The 21557-nt window shown below is 37.4% G+C and overlaps 2 protein-coding genes across 8 annotated transcripts in view; both read left to right on the top strand.

Annotated features, from left to right (window-relative positions):
* Positions 1–21557, top strand: part of LOC131432947 (centrosomin) — a 66579-nt gene that overhangs the window by 32712 nt on the left and 12310 nt on the right. For 3 of the 6 annotated variants that reach the window (XM_058599597.1, XM_058599595.1, XM_058599594.1), the window contains exons 2-7: positions 11403–11898; positions 13267–13310; positions 13608–13888; positions 19731–20234; positions 21225–21416; positions 21492–21530. In XM_058599597.1, coding sequence (XP_058455580.1) covers positions 11813–11898; positions 13267–13310; positions 13608–13888; positions 19731–20234; positions 21225–21416; positions 21492–21530 — 1146 coding nt within the window. In that variant the 5' untranslated portion in view covers positions 11403–11812. The remainder of the gene's footprint in view (positions 1–11402; positions 11899–13266; positions 13311–13607; positions 13889–19730; positions 20235–21224; positions 21417–21491; positions 21531–21557) is intronic. The other 3 variants (XM_058599596.1, XM_058599593.1, XM_058599598.1) reach the window with 3 other exon arrangements.
* On the top strand, positions 20290–21198 carry LOC131432950 (uncharacterized). Of its 2 annotated transcripts, XM_058599600.1 has the most exons (3): positions 20290–20475; positions 20544–21005; positions 21059–21198. In XM_058599600.1, the coding sequence occupies exons 1-3, from the start codon at positions 20290–20292 to the stop codon at positions 21107–21109; spliced, it is 699 nt and encodes a 232-aa protein (XP_058455583.1). In that variant the 3' UTR covers positions 21110–21198. The 2 variants fall into 2 exon arrangements, with proteins under 2 accessions (XP_058455583.1, XP_058455585.1); XM_058599602.1 differs by having other exon boundaries at positions 20544–21149.

Here is a 21557-nt window from a genome sequence, read left to right as displayed (position 1 = left end):
TTAAGTTTCAAATCGTTTTTAAATTTCAACATTGGCCGATAAGTTGCAGCTGAAAATATTTTCTGAAACAAGAAATTTGTTGCACACAATCAAAGTGCGCTTTTCCACTCACACAATAGTTACGAGAAAAGTAAGAAAGATAATAAAAGAACAACTTGGGATGAACCTATAACAGAGACGACAACTCCAACCGATGTTCAAATGTACAAATCGACACTTCACTATTGACTGGCCAGCACATTTCCGACACAGAACCACTCGAATTTTGATGATGACTTTGGTTTCCGCAATGTTAGTTTTCAAGTGTTTGATTGTTTTCAGATTTTCAACCGAACGCTGATTTGACTGTAAATGTTCGCGTGGGCGTGGTAGCCTAATTAGTAATTCTGAAAAAAAATCACTATCAAGATATTTCAAGCCAATGGATTGGACTCAAAACGTAACGAATGTTTGGATCATTTTAGATGAGGTTATTAGTGCAATACAATTGATGCTTTATCGTATTAACAAATCGTGTCAAATCGAAACCATTGTAAAATGTGCCAACATCATCCCAAATAACCAGTCTCAAATGCTTTTCCGGCTCGAACGGAAGGCGTATAGTTGACCTAATATCTAAACCTTCAGCAGATCGCCATCCTCCCTAATTGAGAACGCAGACTATGGGTGATCAATCATTATCATAAAATATACGATTCTAATAGCTATCGGGAAAACAACCGACAGCGTAACAATACGACACCCACGTGCAGTACGGAACCAAAACATCCCATCTGCATACACTGTAAATTGTGATTGCATTCAACAAAATCATTCTTAGTATGCTAATGTCTTTACCAGTGGTGAATTTGTTTTAGCTTATTAAACATAAAATCACCCATTCTTAATATTCGAACAAATTCGTTTATCCAACCAAACTACTAAAAGCTACGTAGAGTGTAAGTTACACTACTTGTGTATGTTTGTACACCTCCGTGCATACAAAACAATTAGTTATTTCGTACCGGTTGATCGATTCTTGTCCCATTCCGGCAGACAGGCGGAATGTAAAGTTGGGGTTACGTAATTGTGTCACTGTGACACGTTATTTCGTGTTTTCGTTAGCGAGCAGAAAAGAAGATAGCAAACATACAAAGTGGTATCGTATTTTGTTGTATCAAACTAACACTTCACGAGATTAACATCTACAAATTGTAGATCTAAATCAATTAAGCCAACGACGGCAGTATCTCAATCTCAACTGGTTCAGACTTTATAGGCCATGATATTCGTCTTAATCCCACGAAGATAGTTCATGGCCCATTTGGATCATTCAACATTTCAATTCACACACATTCGACCCAGACCGCACTCTGTTTGATAGTTTTTATCTGTTCTTGGCTTGCCATCAAAACAACGCGATCCGCCCAGACAGTCTGCTTTGAAACGGCCGGCGATGCTGCATATTCAAGTGCAAATGAAATCTACAGACTACTACTTTAAGGAAGCATTCAATTTAATGTTTGTGGACGATCGCTCCATAAAATGAAGTGCCAAAACGTGCTCGTCATGCAAATTCTAATAAAATTGAAACTAGAGTTTATTGTGAAATCTGGCAACGAACCAAACTTTCTTTCCCCCTTTCTAGTTTATTGCAAAACTGTCACAATTAGGCACATGAAAACAAACAGGCACTTGTTGCATATGCACATTTCCTCCTGTCTCGCAATCGAACCGGATGATTTGTACACTTGCCGAAGTATGATGGACACACACTCACACACCGCAATGAACGGAGGACGTTCGTTGCCACGACAGCCGTTGTCTGGTAAACAAACCATTTTCTTGGCATCGAATTTCCTCACTGATTGGGCCACTTCGGAAACTGCGACTCAAACCGAACTGTCCGCCGTCCGTGTTGCGATGACACATGTGTTTTTCTCCGATACGTGAAATATCGTGCATCCGTCGAGCTGTACCTCTTTAAACTACGCCTACTGCAACCTTAGTGTGGGAAAACATTTCCGCGTTGGAAGCAGCACCGATGCTAATGAGCGTGAAAACAACCGTAAGTCATAGAATCAACTTGCGATTTCGATCATATTTCCCCAATGGGACCGTGTTGTAAACTATCTGGCACGGCGCAGTGACACGTGGACGGTCGTGAATTCGAGCAGTAAATCAATGCTAAAGTTAGTGGAAACCGTGGAAAGATTTTACAATCCGGCATACCGTTGTCGGAAATGTGCGAAGGAAATCCAGTTTCGAAAGATTCTACCGTTCTACTACCCAAGTCTGCATTAGTACCTCCGTTCCGTTTTTATTGTTTACAACCGTTCATCGAGTGGCCACAGAAGTAGGCCGAGGATTGTTGCCGTTGCTATAGTTTTGGTATCCAGTTTTAGTAGGATTTCCTTCTGTCATTCGTTGGTTTTACACAGTTCGCTAAATGGTCCGCAGTAGTTTGGTGTCTCAATTGGTGATGGATTATGGTTTTGAAATACATTCGAAACGAAGGGAATGCTCTGGCACAATAAAACACTCAGCAATGTGTTAAAAATGACTCATTCAGGTCCGTCGAATTGATATTTTGAATGCTGGTGGAGTAGTGTTTTCATATTGCTTACAAGTATTAATACTCATATAAATTAAAAAGGGACGGTTAATCGCTTCTCGCACTTCTCTGACCTTGATTTGTTCATGGAAATTGATTTATGTTTACTTCAGAAAAAAAATATAATGACGTGACAGAAGTTAGTGTGTACGTATTTCTCTGGAAAATATTTATAGCTATCATTGCTTATTCCCTTAAAGAAAAAAAAGTTCCCGAAACAGTATTGAACGCAAATATCACGAAGATAGCTTTAGTAACTTCTAACGATTTCTTAACACTGCTCTACTTTTGCACAATTCAATAAATCTTAAATAATTCTTTCCGGTGAATGAAGGTGAAAAGATGGATCGATGACTGTATACAGTTGGAGAGCGTTACAAAGTTGTAAAACAAAAGATCACCCATCATGCGTTGTTTCATCAGGTTGCTTATGAGATAGGTTTTCTACTTGCCTCCGGGGTAGCTCAATAACAAAGCTGTTCTACATATTGCGGAAGATTTAGAACTTCGAGTACTACGTCTGGAGGATACAGTTTTCGGAAATTCTATTTTGGATGCTTTATTAATCTGAATTGACCTTGAATTTTCTAAGTTATGCGGATTTTCTTTGTACGAATTTTCAAAATTATGCACAAATTTTTGTTTTGTAGTTTTCTTTGTAATGTACGAAACGTCTAGATCTGATGTTATCTCGAAAAAACTACAAGGATCAGCCCCATGCAACCTTCGAGCTATTGATGTAGAACAAGTTTGCTACGCGGCTTTTTTACGAGGATTTCCGAAGCTACGCTGTTTTATATTAGAAATTGATGTTAACCCAAGGGGAGGACGCTTAAAACAATGTGCCAATCACACATTAACTCAATGCGTTGGTGCCTTTATCAATAGTGGCACTTTCGTTTTCATACAGTTGCACAGTTGCGACACACAAAAGGCTCAGTTTTGACAAGTAGCTGTTTCATGGGGCACAGAGTGGCACACTTAGACCCACAGTATATCACGTGTTTTTTTAGAGGCACAATATAGTTCGTGTTAAGCTACTCTCCCCTTGTCTTAACCACTTAAAATCTACACTGAGATTCTTGCAAAGCGGCATAACAAAGCATTTCATCCAAACTCGCATGACACAAGATCAAAGCAAACCAATTAAAGCTTCAAATCGTTTTATGACACTTTTTGTCTTGCTGTCTAGCAACAACCTACCTCTAGCATGCTACACGTAGGACTTAAACGTTAGCTATAATTTCGCTTACAGTTATAGATTCGCGTGCTTCGATTGACCAATCAGAGCGATGCTTTCCCTTTGATATATCGCTTACTCCTCCAAAACCGTCGTCTATGGCAGGGAAATCCGGTATGCCGGAGATTATTAGCAGACAAAATAGGACACTAGATTTTGTTGTTTTTTGATACAAAATCTAACGAAGTTGCGGTGACTAAATAGAAGACAAAAAAATAGGACACTGCTCGCTACTAATCAAAATTTCAATCATATATAATTGAAAATACGTGGCTTGATACATTCAAATCGAAACTTGGAAATATTTCAAACCAAATGATGAATTAATATTAATTCGATTCAGTTCCTCTAGTACGCAATGTGTCTGTGTGTGTATGTGCGTATGTGTGTATGTAACGTAACTTTTCTCGGAGATGGCTGGACCGATTTTCACAAACTTAGATTCAAATGAAAGGTCAAAATTCCTGAATATCATATGGATCCGACTTCCAGTTCCCGAATTATGGTGTAAAATGTGCAAAAACTTGTAAAAATAACTGCACCAACTTTTCTCGAAGATGGCTAATCCGATTTTCACAAACTTAGATTAAAAAAAAGTTTTTACAATCCCATGCAAAATTCCTGAATTTTTTTTGGACATGACTTCCAGTTTCGGAGTTACGGGATAAAACGGACAAAAAATTAAAATATGTATACTAATTTTTCTCAGAGATGGCGTTACCGGTTTCTACAAACTGAGATATAAGTCCTTTAACGACTGGTTTTGGATTGTTGTATAGTAATAGACGGCTTTTCTCAGTTTAAAAACTGACTCAGAAAAGCCGTCCAATACAATACGAGATTCAAATACATGGTCTTATAGTCCTTTACAATACTTCTGAATTTCATTTGGATCTGACTTCCGGTTCAGAAATCATAGGGTGAAGTGATAAAAAGCTTTTATACCATCACTTAGAGGGGCGAAACAAAAGACGGGAAAAAATTCAAAATCGGTTGTTTTAATCCAGTCGATAGTCTTTATCAGTGAACGATCAACTAAACCGATTCCGGTTATTCTTTCAAGAATCGATCGAAGAAAATTATTTTGAAGAATACAACTGTATTATAACTGATAGTATGATTAACATGAGAAACACATCATTACACCACTAGGTGGATTAAAACAGGTTTTTATGTGAATTTTCAATTTTATGCGGTTTGTAATTTGAATTTTCCAAGTTATGCGGTACCCCGAACGTATTCGATAAAAATAGCAAAGATATATTTACTCATCAAAAAAGTCGGTTGTTTTTTTTATTTTGAATTTCAGTAAATGAAATACAGGATTTACAAACTTTATTTAATCTAATTTATCTCTCATCCCGAAAACAAGCACCTTTCTTTTCAATCCATCCATCATATTTTTACTGTTGATTTTCTCAACGTTTTCGTTGTTTTCACCCAAATTTTCTTCAACACCAACTCGATTCCAATAGTTTAGGAATGTTTGCGATGTCCCATCTTCAAAACCACCAGAACTTCTCAATTGTGCCAAGTTTTGGTGAATTCGGTACAAAATTGACTCCGTTGGCTCAACCACTTCAACACATTTCGAACGTAGTGGCAGCATGCTAGATCAGAACAAATAAATTCTAATAAGGGGCTGAAAATCTCAAAGTCCCTCATAACTTGATGCAGGATCATCTGAAATCAAAGAATCAAAGTGTATAAATTAGATAAAAGTTTTTTCACGCTTTTTGTCGTGAATACGACTTACTTTACTATGGGGTGCCTTTTCAAAATTAGCCTTATGGAAGAATGGACAGAACTAAATCGTGAATATCTCGACTTGTATTAACGGCAGCAACATAATTCTTTCACCATTTCATCAAAAATATGATCAGGAATTTAGGATAATACTTTGAACATTGTGAGATAACCACAAACAATTTAAAAATAAGGTTTTTAAAAACTTTGAAAACAACGCGGAAAACTATACTTTTGCTTGGCTTTTTTCGCGCAAGGACTTCAAAGGTCGCAACTCTCATTCGCTTTCCGGTTGTCGAGTGAATGATGTCATCAACCAGCAGCGACGAAGAGTGCACCTTCCAACTGAATTCTGAGTCTGTTCTAAGTTCTGAATTTAGTTCTTGGGCTCTGGTCCAGTTCCTAATTCCAGAATTCTTCAAATCGGTTCTTTTTAGAACCATAATAATACTCCCAAAGAATTATGAGGAATTTTACTTCACTTTACTCTATACGGCCTATTTTTAAATCAGTTGCAGTTTGTAGAACTTCCTGATGATTTGCTATTTAAAATGCATAGCACCGACTCAGCAGCCATTCATTTCGAATTTGGCAGTTGTTGTCATCGTGTTGATTATGGTGCGATCGAGGAATTTCCAAGCGAAATACAAAACTTGTTACCGCAAGCGGAAGAAGCAGGAGACTCCAACAGAACACATCAGTATCGCACCCACGGACAACAGATCAGCCTGGAAATGGATGACGGAATTCAGCGGTATCCATCGGAAGTCAATGGTATTCATCGGATTTTGAACTCAATTCGTCATTCTCCATCACGAACGCCTTCATAAAAGGTTCTTTTCAGAACCACCAATATTTTATCATAAAGAACTATACTGGTTATTTCGTAATATTTGTGTGTCAGAATGTTTAATGTAACTAATCTGTACTGTAGTTTAGGTGTATCGTTTCAAATTCTAGTAGTGTAAAAAGGCAAAACTTGCACAATTCACACAATCGATCAACTAATTGATATTCGGAAGTATGAAGAAAGTGTGTCAGAGGGGAAGGGTATAGCGTGATGGGTAAGTCGATGCCTTTCACGCCGCCCGCTTGGGTTCGATTCCCATCCCCGCACATAGGGTCAGAAAGTTTTTCTGGCCCGAAGAGGCGAATGACATTAATGTTAAAGCCTCTATAATTGAAACAAAAAAAAAGAGTGTCAGTTTTATTCGTATTCGCGACATCCAGTTATGTCTCTGACATTACACTCCTGTACTTTTTAACGCCAGGAGTGTTCTCCGAAATTTATATTTATTGCTTTTTTGGAACCCTTTGAAGAGGAAAACGCGATTTCTTGCGATTAAGATCGGTAAAAAGGTTATTGTAGAATACAAATTAGGGATGGGCAATCCATGCGCGAACGGTTCAAATGAGTGAGTGATCAATAGTTCTTTGTTGAAGAACGGTATTTTTCTAATAAAAGTGCGACATTACGAAACCTCATTCTAGTGCAACATACAAAGAACGAACGAAAGAACCTCCCTCTTAAATTATGTACAGAAATAGTGTTCAAAATTTTAAAATGATCGGTGCAGTAGCTATGAAGTTATGACGGGAACGGATTTTAAAAACGTAAACCGCGGGAAATACGCTTTAAAATTTTGCACACTAAAAACCTATTAAAAACATTTATAAACGAATTTTTATCGGCTTACTTAATACGGAATCGTTTAGGGTACTCTTCTGTATGAATTGTTCCAAAAGTTACCACAACAACGCTTAGTTTACCACATCTGCAATTCGTCTAGGTTAAGAGCTTGTTTTCAAATTTCACAACTTGTTTTTTTATCGTTTATTGATACCCGGCTTTAACCTAGTTGCGGTCGTTCGCCGGGTGCCAACTTATTCTCTCGAACATCCACCATCTAACTTGAGCTTGGTAACGAACTATACTGCTAGGAAACTGGCGAAATTCGGTTTTGACTTAAGTTTCGCCATACATTACGTTGTAAAGTTTATTGGAGTGGGGATTCGAAGTGATGTTTTGCAGTTGTGTTGTAATTTTTCATAAAATAAATCAAATTTTCAAACAAAACTATGAAAAAAATCCTACACTGCAACAATCGATTTGAAAAATTTTGAATCGATTCCCAAGAAAACACCATTTTTGATTTGGATGAAATTTTATCTTAAGATAAGTAATTATGTTACTTACAAACCATCCATACATTGAAAGATGGGCACTTTTGAGCAAAAACAAAAGTTTTTCTTGGTCAGCACTGATACTTTTTGAAACGCACAGGTGAGCCCAAGACGAAACGTAATAGTAAGTAAAATAGTACACATTGCATAAACTAAACTAAACTGGCACCATACCTAAATGGTCACCTTGATCAAAAAGTTCCCGGAATCACCAACGTGTGGCGCACTAAGTTACGCGATAAGATTTTTTTAGGTTGCCATATCTGTCGTTGATATTCTATCAAATTTCTAGCTTGATACCTGAACATTTGTAAAAGTTACGCTGTATTGAGTACATCTGTTCGGTTTTGCACAATTTCCAAAATGGAATTGAATTTGCAACAACGAGTTTATATAAAATTTTGCGTTAAAAGCGGTTTCAATGGTGCGATGACATTGTAAATGCTACAAGAGTGTCTCGTCAACGATATTCTGAAGTAAACAGTTGTTTATCAGTTGCTCGTACGTTTCAGAAGTGGCCGTGAGTCTGTAAATGTAAATGAGAGAAAAGGTAGGCGATGCTCACAATTTTCTTTGAGTACAAGGGTGTTGTGTATCATGAATTCCTTCCACAAGGCCAGACCATCAGTATTATTTGAGCGTTGTGAGACGTTTACTTGTTTCACGTAAAGACGATAAAGACCAGATTTGTAGGCAATCAACTCGTGGATCTTGCACCTCGATAATGCACCGTCACACAAAGTCATCGTTATCCGTGAACATTTGGCTAAAAACGAAACGAATACCATTCAGCAACCACCGAATTCATCTAACTTGGCTCCCTGCGACTTTTTCCTATTCGGTCGACTTAAGAAACCGTTCCGTGGAACGCGTTTCAATGCCCGAGATAAGATTAGGGAAAAATCGCAGATGACTCTGATGGTCATACCGAAAACTGAATATAAAAAATGTTTCGTAAATTGGATCGAGCGCTGGCATAAGTGTGTTGCAGTCGATAGGGAATACTTTGAAGGGGACAATTGATCGATTTTGATGAATAATCTTGTATTCTTACTTTTCTGAATAAATTCCGGGAACTTTATGATAGATATGATTCTGTTGACGGTCAGTCGTTTCGTTCTTTCGGCGAAAAGACATTGCACTTCGGTGCAGAATCAGTGAGATGCTAATGGTATTTACTCCGCGTTTGCTTAGCGGAATATGTTGACCCGCGAGGTGGCATTAGCAGTCCAACACTGATAGTAAAAGTAAAAGTTACAAGCATTTCAGCGATCCATCACCTCTGGATTTTAGATGCAAGTGCACAATTTTTTTTCACGGACGATTCCTGGAACTATTGTATGAATAAATATAAAACGTGACATATGAAAACAATACCCTAAGGCCGTGGATCATCTCGCGAATTATTTTAACTTTTAGTTAAAATTTGACAATCGAATAGTTAATTTGTCATTGTCAAAAATACCCCTGCATGGTTATTTTTGACAACTCGATAGTTATTTTCCGACACTGAAAAAAATCCTACGAAAAATTCTTATTTCAGACCTTTAGTAAAAATTTCGTCTGCATGATTTTTCTTATACTTTCCGTATTAGAAAGTACTCCAATACAAAGTCCCGATACATTGTCAAACAAAGTAAGTTTATCTCGAAGTTCTTCTTACATTCGCTATATTGCAATTATTATACCACTTGATAAAATTTTATTTTCAGTGCATAATAAATTCAAATAACTTTCCGTCCGTCAATCTTTGAAATGGGCCGAAGTATTAGCTAAATTTAACTACTCGACCAAAAATTTAACTAAAAGTTAAAATTTTTCGCGAGATGGTCCACGGCCTAAGAATAAAATTTACTCGAATTTTATGGTGTTCTACTTAAACCGTTCAAAAGTTACCGAATAATTTGAGTGCACCATTTTTTTCGAATACACTGAGGTCTCTTTTTACGCGGGGGATACGTACCGCGTAAAAAACCGCGTAACTTCGGAAATCCGCGTTAAAAAAACCTCCAAACTAAAGAAAATAAAGTTTTTTGATGCCAAATATCTTAGAAATGCGATCCAGATCTCGAATTTTTTTTTTTTTTTTTTGAAAATCGACTTTTGTAAAAAAATTTTTTTGTGAAAATCTAAATTTTGAGACTTTCAAAATCGATAAAAATATTTGATCCCGAAAAAAAACCGCGTAACCTCGAAAATCAGCGCAAAACAAAACCACGTAACTTCAGAAATCCGCGTTAAAAAAACCTCCAAACTAAGAAAAAATTTTTTGATGCCAAATATCTTAGAAATGCATGAAAGGTCCAGAAAGTGTAATCTCAAAAAAAATTTTTTTGTGAAAATCTAAATTTTGAGACTTTCAAAATCGGAAAAAATTTGTGATGCCGAAAAAAAACCACGTAACTTCGAAAATCCGCGTAAAAAAAACCGCGTAACTTCGGAAATCCACGTTAAAAAAACCTCCAAACTAAAGAAAATAAAGTTTTTTGATGCCAAATATCTTAAAAATGCGATCCAGATCTCAAAAAAAATTTTTTTTTGAAAATCGACTTGTAAAAAAAATTTTTTGTGAAAATCTAAATTTTGAGACTTTCAAAATCGATAAAAATATTTGATGCCGAAAAAAAACCGCGTAACCTCGAAAATCAGCGCAAAACAAAACCACATAACTTCAGAAATCCGCGTTAAAAAAACCTCCAAACTAAAGAAAAAATTTTTTGATGCCAAATATCTTAGAAATGCATGAAAGGTCCAGAAAGTGTAATCTCAAAAAAAATTTTTTTGTGAAAATCGAAAAAAAAATTTTGATGCCGACAAAAAACCGCGTAAAAAAATCGCGTAACTTTGGAAATTAGCGTAAAAAACCGCGTAACTTTGAAAATCCGCGTAAAAAAAACCTGCAAACAAAAGAAACAAAAAATTTTTGATGCCAAATATCTTAGAAATACGTGAAACGGCCAGATCTGGTGTAATCTAAAAAAAAATCGACTTTTGTAAAAAAAAATTTTTGAAAAAATCGATTTTGGGACATAGAAAAATTTTGAGACTTTCAAAATCGAAATTTTTTTTTGATGCCGAAAAAACTATAACTTTCGAAATCCGCGTAAAAAACCGAGTAAATTCGGAAGTCTGCGTAGAAAAAGCCGCGTAAAAAGAGACCCCAGTGTACACTCTATAAAAGATGCTTTTAATTGTTTATATCGATCGACACTTTTGTTCACCACTAGAGTTATCTATTGGGTAAAGGTGAAAGTAAATTCTTACAACTGATTCAATATTGCATTTCATTCAACAGACCCAATTTATTAAAAATATCCCGAACCATCGAACTGAAGTATTTATAACCTAGACAATTAACAATGTTGGTTTCATATAAAAGGTCTTATCCTGATTAAACTGCAAAGAAGTTTGACTCGTATCAGTAACTATTTGTAACCTGCGTAGTTCTAGTTTGTTTAGCATTAAAGTTTCAACAGCTACACTTGAAACCACTTCAAACATGTTTGATTGTGAATTATAAAAGTGTGAAGAATTAAGTTCAACTCGTATCATTCGTACAAACCGGTGTTCGCGGAAATCGTAATCTGAATTCACTTGACAAATATTTGCTCATGGATTGGGTATTGAACATTTTTACAGCAAACATTAAAGATCGGGAAAGTTGAGCTTTTATGTCCACGAAAGAATGTGAAAAATCCAATAAAACGGTACAGTATGTGATTCGAACGCCAACAAGAAAAAGAACTGACAGATGCAGATGAAAAACATACACCAACAACAACAAAATGAAAGAACAAAATAAAAACGATTGGCCTGAGAAAAAAAGTGTGAACATTAGCCCGAACCAAACGTGAAATATTTACGATTTGTTTTGATTAGTTAACTCCGTCTGACTTAAACACATAGACACAGCGTTTTCCCAATCGGTGAAAACAACAGTGAGAAAAAAATAGAAGGAGAAAAACGTGCAAACCAAGTCCCACCGGAGTAGGCGCACAGCGTGTGACAGCACGAAATCTGACCGAATCGCGTTTCATCAATGAGTGACCATGTCCGGAATCTTCAAATACAATCCCAATCGGTCGGCGGCCAGTACGCCCAATCGACGGTCGGCGTTCGGCGTTACCGGATTCGGGTAAGCATGATGAAGTTCACCTGATCAGAATGTTGTACTTGTCGAATTCCTCGCACGTGTGACAAGTGCTTAATATTGTCGACTGATGAAAGGGTGGGAAGTAGATTGATCGACGGTTTGAACGTGATTTATTTGATGCGTGATAAGATTAAAAACATAAATAAGATTTTAGCTAGGGTGTCTTCGTGTATGAAATTGAAATTAGCGGAACAGGAATCAATTGAGCTCTAACGGTTTCGTAAGAATTGTCAACTCATGAAAAAAAAAATTGCCCATTCATATCTAATCTCCCTTTCGAGCAAATATCGTGCACACATCGCTTGTGTGTCATCGTACTGCGCGAGCAATTGACTCAATTACGGCGAACTGCTCTTCCCGATGTACACTTTGGCTCTTATGACCGTGCAAAATTTGTTCATATAGGTTGACTCGATAGCTAAGTATATCGTATTCATGGTACCGAGGCGGAGAGTTTACCGAGCAGATTTGCGATTTCCGACGTGCGAAATTATACTTTCCGCCGGCACCAGTTGCTAGGATAACGCATACACAAACAGCCTACTGAGATTAGTATGTTGATGTTGGCAAAGTTTCCACACTGCCATTCTGTATTCGACTCACCGAACCGTAAAGATAAGAACGAACGGATTACTTCAAAACAGGCATCTTCTTCGGACAAATTAACATCACAATTGTAACATATGTACCTTGTAGACTGATGATAACAGAACACAGAACAAAAAATCGTAGACTTTGAACCTAACCCCACGACTCACTCCAATTTAGGAATCCTTGAAGTTTGGTTAAACACCGGCCCGAGAAAAAGCATTTTCTCCTTCCGCGGTCAATGGTCGCACTAATAGACGGTCATTACCAATTCATTTTACGACCGTTGCCGCAGCGGGAACTGCAGAGAGATCTTAATTAATTGTGCGGAAGAAAGATAATGCAATTGAATTGACGGCGAAAAATGACAGCAAACCAGCATGAAATCTAATCAATCTAGTTCAGTTGAAATGACATCAACGAATCAATAGCCACTAAAGCTGAAATTATCTACACATCTGCGGATTCCAAAACCGCTCATACTGTACTTATATTCCACGATATCGTGAATATCCAACAAAGACTGGAAGCTGATCTCATCACGATGTTCAGCACCGATCCTCATCCGAGCACAATTAACCCAGCTGTTTGTGATTTAATACACTCTGCCTGGCTGCATCACGTTCGCACACTCAATTAGGCGTGAACGTATGGAAAATTGTTTATTGGCCTAGTCCTATGATATGCTGTTTACTCAACACTGTAAAAACAAACGGACTCTTTCAGGAAATCCCATTTCATGTCATTTTTTTTCATTTCTAGTGGAAGTCCCTCGCACCAACAGGATGCCACCATGGATAATTCATGTGAGTATATGTTCTGTGTCAATTCCGTTCCAAAAAAAATCCTTCCTCATCCGTGCTCTTCAAACGACGTAGGCCATGAATTTGGCTCGTCTAGGTAACCAAAACAGCAACGAGTCACATCAGCTACTGTTGATGTATTTCATACAAGTTATGTAGCAAAATATTCATTGCTCAGGAGCATCCCATTCAAACAAATCGCTTCACGTCGTATGGATCCACCAACCGATTGTACCTAATCGAACTACGTAGTAAACGTATGAGCCACGATCTAATTCCAGTTTTGTTTTGCTCTTTCAGACACAATGGGCTTCCGGTCGCCATCGATGGGCACCCTGGCTGGACAGAGCTCACCGGCCCAGGGCCGTTCGTTGCGTGAATACGAAGAGCAAATGTCCGCCCTGCGGAAGGAAAACTTCAACCTGAAACTGCGGATCTACTTTCTGGAGGAAAATGCTGGCATGGGGGCAGCCGTTGCGGCCAGTACGAGTGGCGGTACCGCTGGTCCCGGGTACGGTCACACATCACCGACCGAGACAGGAGTGCCGGAGAATCTGTTCAAGCAGAACATTGATCTCAAGGTACGTCGCAATCTTAATGCTGGCCTGGCCGATTGAGTGGGTGGGTTATCATTTTCCACGGCTCATTGGTTTTGTGCGTTATGTTTTAAGACAAAAAAACAATCACACCCTACTCGATTTGAGCTGAGAAGCAGCTGTACGAGTTTTGAATAAGATGAAATAGCTTAAAAATAATAATATGTTCCGTTCTCAAATTACTTATTTGGCTAGTATTACTTACCTCTTGTAAAATCTTGTTCAAACTTCTGGTTACAAGGTCTTCGCGATACATCGCGTTGTCACTCATATAGTCAATTTGGTGTTATTTGTTTTCATTGAGCGCACACGTCCGGTTGCTATAAACTTGTAATTTCGGGTGACACCATCGGTTTGAATAAACGACAAGCACATTGTCACGTAATGTGTATACATACCGCTTATACTCGCATCTCAGTCCCATATTAACTCGAATTTGTCCCTGCACCTGCATATCGGTTCCATTCAGTAACAAATCTATTCCGTTCATGAACCACGAAAAAAAAAATTTGCTCCTTTGAACTAAAAGTTTGTTTAAATAAAATTTAAAATTGGAAATAAACGGTTAAATGTCCATTTTCAAACAGTTAATTTTTGTGTTGTGGCGCATTTTTTCCGATGCCCAAAGAAAATTCGCTAACCCTATTATCTATTTCTTTTCTTTTCTAATGAAATCTTCCAAAGCATATTGCAAACAGTTTCTTTGACATGGGTGGCAAGTGACCGGGAAAATCGGGAAAACTGGGAAAAAGTCGGGAATATGATTACACCGGGAAAAAGTCGGGATTTTTAGTGAAAAACCGAGAAAAATATTACTAACTCACCTATGCGTAACAGTTGTTAAAAAAATAATTTTTTTCAACAATTGAAAAGTAGGAGACAATACCCAATTTTGCGTTTGAACGAAATATTCTGTACAAGTATTGAAATAACTTATTGTCCATTGGAAATATGCCAAATATGCCAATACCCCATGTCTCGTCCAACGATTTTTACAGGCTTGCAGGCAGTTTTAAATCAAACAGGAAGCATCAGAGTTTTTTTAGTTGTTATCAATAACAGCATAATGAAAGCTCATTTTGAAATGCTTCTGTTAGATTGTTATTAAATTTTTGAATAAGTATTCAACACACCTGCAAAATGTATGGCAAAATCTCAAGGTAACATAGGGAAAGTTTCAAACAAAATTATTGAACATTTTTAAGAGCCTTCATGTTTTTAAGTTTGCCAATGATTGCCCTTGTTTCATCATAATTTGTCTCAGTAATGTCATCTTGAGACAATATTTGTGTTATGCCTATATTTCTGTGAGCGTTGTGGACTTTGATCTTATTCATCGTTTACAGGAAGTATTTGAGTTCCTTCTTTGAGAGTTTAAACTAGTTTCTGAGGACCAGTATAGGATCTTAGAAAGATTTAGAAAATGGATTGATTTGTCCAGTGAATCTATATTTAATTTTCTTTTAAAGGTCCCCAACTATTCCATAGTAGGATCACAAGAACGATGATATTGATGTAGATGAGGGTGAATTGAATTCAGTTTGAGCTTTTGGAACTTCAATAAGGTAATGATTTAAATTATATAAGGCTATATCTGTATTCCCCAAAACAATTTTAGGGTTTACATTCGATAGTGTTCTAGTCGATTAGTTCTAAGCTGGTAAATTATATAACTAATTGAACTAATCATTGCTTAATTTGAAACCCTGAATGTTATTGATTGATCTGCTAGAATCAGATCAATTGTAGAAAGATTTCTCATAGAAGATAAATTAGTTAAGCTATCGGAAATATAACTGGTTCATCACGAAGAGTTTATCATGAAGAAATCGTACTTCCTGATTATTTTCCTGATTCCTCTACGAGCATTTAGAATCATATTAGAAAAAAAAAAACAGATCGATATATTGTGCATTTTAACAGTTATGATTTGATTTATTTGCCCATCAACGCATTGAAATCGTAAACATCGTTTATTGACTGACAGATACATTAGAAAAAATGGTGTTTTAAAAGAGCAAGTCGTGGCAGCCGAACGGTTTTCCGAAATCTTAGGTATACGTACATCTAATGATTTTAAACTCAATTCTATTACTTAAAAATTTCAAATTTTTGGTCTGACAGGACTTTGTTAATAATTGGTTTTATGGTTTTCATCACAATCATAGCATGATAATTCATCTGAGGGTATCGTTCATGGAACACATAGTTAGAATAAGCGGCAATAGTAAAATGATTATATCCCAATTATCAACTGCCCGTATAGAATCAGATCGCAAAACGTGAATAAGCGACCATTTGTTGCTTCAGAGAGAATCCCCACAGCAGCGTGCTAACCCGTGATGCTCAGACAGCTCATCGAGAGAAATTTGCTCTCGCACTGGTGTCCATTCTATGTAGAATGAACCGTGACGGTGTTTTGTTGCTGAGATGATATCCGTCTCTCTTTGATGGCAATGATTGAATATTGATACGATAAAAGCCATCCTTGGCCATCATGCCGTTTTTAATTTTCCTTCCGAAATGATTTGAAGTTGCAAGCATAGATTGTTGTTGTTTTTTCCGAGTGGCAAGCGTCCGTTTTTGGGATTGTTGTTCCTTATTGATTTATTTTCAATCATGTATACCGAAAAATAATAAAAACAGTTATGTGCACTCGGAAAAAATCGGTTACGTGTAACCAAAACCCCTGAATGACTTGAAAAAGGCTTTATGCTTTTCTTATATGCACATGTTATGAATATTTTTTATTTATACATCGAAATGCTTGGCACGTAATTGAGTCCTCAATTAGCGGGCCTATTACAATGATCCTTTTTGGACATGGGATATCTGTTTAAAGTTTAAATTAGAAAATATTTACAAAAAAAAACTAAACAGGAGCGATTTGAGCCTATTCCAAAAACCGGGAATTTTTTTCTCAAAAAACCGGGAAATTGAAATCGGCAATTCACTTGCCACCCTGTTCGTAGGATTTGAAAGTCTCTCTAATACTCCAACGTAGCACATTACCTGATCCGTCATCGTGTTGACCACATGCGGAGAACTTATTCTCGTACCTATTCTGCCATGCCTGTCAATCTCAATTTGTTGCCGCAATGAAAACAATGAATAGGTGATGAGTGAGTTTTTTTTAATTCTTAACATTCTCATAACGCGCACACCCTGATAGATCCGCTTTGCTTCATTCAAGAAAATACCTGTTCAGGTTTAGGTTAGTGTTCAAGCTTCACGTGGCCGATTGTGTCATACCCTCTATATTTGTTAGTTAAATGTGTTTTTGGTAAGTCACTGTGAAAACCGAATTTTGAACGGAGGCCCAGAAGGCCGAGTATCATATACCATTCGACTCAGTTCGTCGAGATTACTATATGTTTGTGTCTGTGTGTATGTGACGAATAATGTTACTCACTTTTCTCAGAGATGGCTGAACCGATTTTCAAAAACTTAGATTCAAACGAAAGTTCTTATGGTCCCATAGTTTGCTATTGAATTTTATCTTTATCCGACTTCCGGTTCCGGAATTACAAGGTAATATGTGAAAATCTATGAGAAAAAGCTCACTCAATTTGCTCGGAAATTTCTCATTCGAATTTCATAAACTAAAATGCAAATACAACGTCTTGATCCGACTTCCAGTTCCGGTATTATAGCGCGATAAGTGATAAATTTTCATTTTCATGAGTATTTTCCCCAAGTGATGGCGAAACGAGGTACAAATGTGTATAAAACTTACTGGTAAATTCATCTAGTTGGCAGACCTTGGTAGTTAGTGGACATATAAATCTACTTTAGGACTACTAATCTCCGGTTTCCTCTTCCGAAAGCACTGGTAATAGTGAAGAAAAACTCCAAAAATGGAACTCACCTAGATTTCTCGTTGTCTCGTCTACTGTGCAATTTCATCCAGAAACAAATTCCGGTTCCAAAATAATAGGACGATTTCAAACTCTCATACAAAATTATGCAAAACCGGTACGCATCGGTACGTGCTGGTACGGAAGAAGAAAACACCACCGCTTAACACACAGCGTGCTTTGTTCATTTTTGTATAGCGTGCAACGTTACCACATTTAAATCTATATTAACATGACATAACTGTTTACAAAATGAGAAGGTTATGGTAGTTTATATTCAAAAGAAGTTTTTGATTTTATTTTACATCGAAAAAAAAATTCTTAACAGAATAGTCTAGTGATGTTTTTGAAAATGTAAGTAATATACCCCAGTGAGGATTGAAGGGCACTTTGTTTGCGGGTTGTGTCTTTTCTTCCATAGCACAGTGAGAGAAAAAGGATCAAAAATGCGATTTTACTCAATAATTTCATAGAAATCTTGGTAAATATTTTCAAAATTGGTATTTCTTATGCAAAAATTACCGTAGAATTGATGGAAGAATAACCACAAAATCCACTAGCATTCCCATTTTGCCCCAATTTCTCTTTCTCTAACTTTATTCGAAGACTGAATATAAAAAATGGAATTCGGCTAATCAGAAAATACAGGGTGCTCCATTTTTATGTCGGTATGTAAACGCTGAATAACTTTCACTTTTACCAACCGAGCGATTGCATCAGATATGTTTTGGAAACCTTAATTCAGTACTATTTTTATCATGGATCGCTTCACACCGAAACAACGCGCTGAAATAGTGAAACTTTACATCGAAAACAGTCGTTCCATTGTGTTATTTCAATGTGCATATCGGAAAAAATATCGCAGCAAAAAGGCACCATCTGACAATACCCCGAACTTCTTTCTGGGGGGTTATCTGAAAAGCAAAGTTTACGTCAACCAGCCTCAAACTATTGACGAGCTCAAGAGACATTCGTGCTGAAATCGACGCTATAACACCCGAGATGTTCGAAAAGGTAATGGCAAACGCAGAAAAAAGAACTATAAGTTATTGCTAATAAAGATGGCCACTTAATTGAATTTTTTTTTCAAAAACTAAAAAAAATTGTAAGGAACCAAACTGAACAAAAATACATCACTTATGGAAATCAGTTGTTTTTTTTTTCTTAAAGTTATTCAATGTTCACATATCGACATCAAAGATGGAGCACCCTGTACTCCCGACATGTTCATAGGTTCTATAAATGGATCTGAACTGTATTGAAACATAAAGTATAGAACAGAGATGCTAGGTAAAAAATTCAAATATCTTCAGACAGGGTTTCAAAAGTCTGTATATCCGAAAATAAATCTGCATTTAGCAATTATTTAGCAATTTTTCTATAAAGTATGATACGCTAAACTGACTTGGCGAGCAAAAAAAAAGGTCGCGACAATTTCAAAAGTCTGTAAATTTGGACGAAAGTCTGCGAAAAACTCGATTTTCAAAAGTCCACCAAAGTCTGCACAACAAAAAATTTCTGCAGCACTAGCGTCCACGACAACTTTCTGAATCTCTAATGAGCACCACAACTTTCTTTTCTGACATTTGCGCTACATGTCCAGCCCGCTATCAACTACTATTGATGTTTCAATGTCAGCATGTTTTCCACTAAATTCGAAACTTTTTTTTTCCAAAATCTCCTCAACAATTCTGTAATGAATTCCAATAATAGAGTTATTGATGAACGATACTCTATTGTTTCTCAGCATGACAGAAATGCGTTTCTTAGCCTATTGAGTGCTCCATTAAACAACAATATAGTTTGTGAAATTTTAATATGACTTTAAGATCGTTCAAGTAGAGTTAAAATAAGAATAATCCTAGGTGATTGCCTTGAAGTACTCGCCAGCAATGAAGAGTTAAATTCGATCCTCTCTTTCCTAGACCATATCGTAAAAATAATTTTCATGTTTTTCATTCTCCTCCCAGGTCGAGGTGGAATCTCTCCGGAAGGATCTGCAGGACAAGCAAGATCTGCTCTGCCAGGCGGCCAAAGCAATGGAACTGATGGAGGACAGCCAACGCAAAGCGGAAGGCCAACATCGGGCGCTAATCGGGGACCTGGAACATCGACTCGAGTTGCTACAGCTCGAGAACAAACAGCTGGAAGCAGCCGAACGGCACCAGCAGCAGAACAATCTAACCCGCAGTAGACTTAACGAGACGGGGCTGCTAGATTTCCTGGATAAAATGGAACATCGTAATCTCAGCGTAGAGGATAAGCTGCAGACGATGGAAATGGAGAACATGTTGCGACAGTGCAACGAACAGAACGAAGAACTCTGTCAAAAAATTACGGAATTGAACCAGAAACTTGAAGAAAAGGACCAGAAGGTTAAAGCCATGGAAAAGGAGTTGAACGAGATTCGGTACGAGTGCGCCGAGTTGAGAGATAAAGTAGAAGAGAACGACAAATCCACATCGGATGCAGAGGTAAGTTAGCACAAAAATTTGACACTCGGAGAGCTCTAATATTTCTATTCAGCAAATGAGCAAACTACTTCAAAATTCACTCAATACGAAAGAAGAACGCATCATTCATTTGAATTTAGAAAACAAAGTCTTGAAAGCAATGAATCAGCATTTGAACGAACGGATCGATCGTTTGAAAAATGAAAGCATCAAGCAAAATAAGATAATTAGCGATCACAAGCGTTTAGTTCGGGAGATGATTGTATGGCCAATCGTTTATTTTTTCCTAGATCAGTCTGTTTTTTTAAGTATTCATTTTCTCACGCCTAGGATATCCTAGCCATGAAGAACTCCTTTCACTACGGCTTTGCCGATCATACTGCAAAGTTCAGACGTGAACGTACAAAATTACTAGCCGAAATCGAGCAGCTGCGAGTTCAAGCCAATTCCGAGAAAACCAAAACACGGCCCAAAAGCATGCCGGCTCCTGCTGACGTCAAATGTGGTAAACAAAAAGTTGGTTTCGAGTCCGTTTCCCCAGCGCAAACCTCTTCGAATGATTATTGGGGATCCAAATTCAGTGTTTGCCAGCTTCCGACACAGACCATGAGACACTCATCCAGTCCGGTACGATCTGCCATTCGACCGTTACATTCTTCGTTCGCTGCCAAGAAATCGGGTTCCGAACCGGAGATTTCACTCGCAGGAATGAAAAAACCGGAAACTTCAGTCTCACAAGAATGGCCAATGCCGGGTCGATCAAGCAAAAGTCCCTACATTGCCAAGATTAAGGTTTTTATGACTTTGTTCGCTGTTGTGAGCTCCAAACTGTATGAGTAAAGTAGTCTTCTTTGCAGAGTTTGTTTGCTGAAATGAAGAAAATCAAGCCGAGTTAGACGCGTTTGCGAATCTGCGAAATAATAACACTAACTTATAAAATAAATTCTTAAATGTTACTTTATTTGTTTTTATCGTTTTTATTATTTTTATTGCTTTCAATTTTCCATATAGATTGAACGACTCAAGAAGGATCTGTTTGAAGCTAAATCGGAACTGGCGGACAAATTGTGCCTGCTAGACGAAACCGAAACCAAGCTGAACGAGAAAACTGGTGAACTGCTGAAAACGGTCAAAGTGGTTGAGAAGCTGCTTAAGACGATCACGGAGTTGGAGAAGGAAATCGCACGACTGAAGCGAAACTCGGTAAGTGAACTAACTTTGGACCTGGAGTGTTTTGCCTTAATTTTGTGTTGAGTTATCGTTTTGTCCAATTGCTAGAATCCAGAATCTCCGCCAACCAAAGAATCCTCCAAAAAGGTAGAGTAACTTTTAGCGCAAACTTTC

Source organism: Malaya genurostris, chromosome 2 (genome assembly GCF_030247185.1).
Source record: "Malaya genurostris strain Urasoe2022 chromosome 2, Malgen_1.1, whole genome shotgun sequence".
Lineage (NCBI taxonomy): Eukaryota > Metazoa > Arthropoda > Insecta > Diptera > Culicidae > Malaya > Malaya genurostris.
This window is presented reverse-complemented; position numbering and strand designations above follow the sequence as displayed.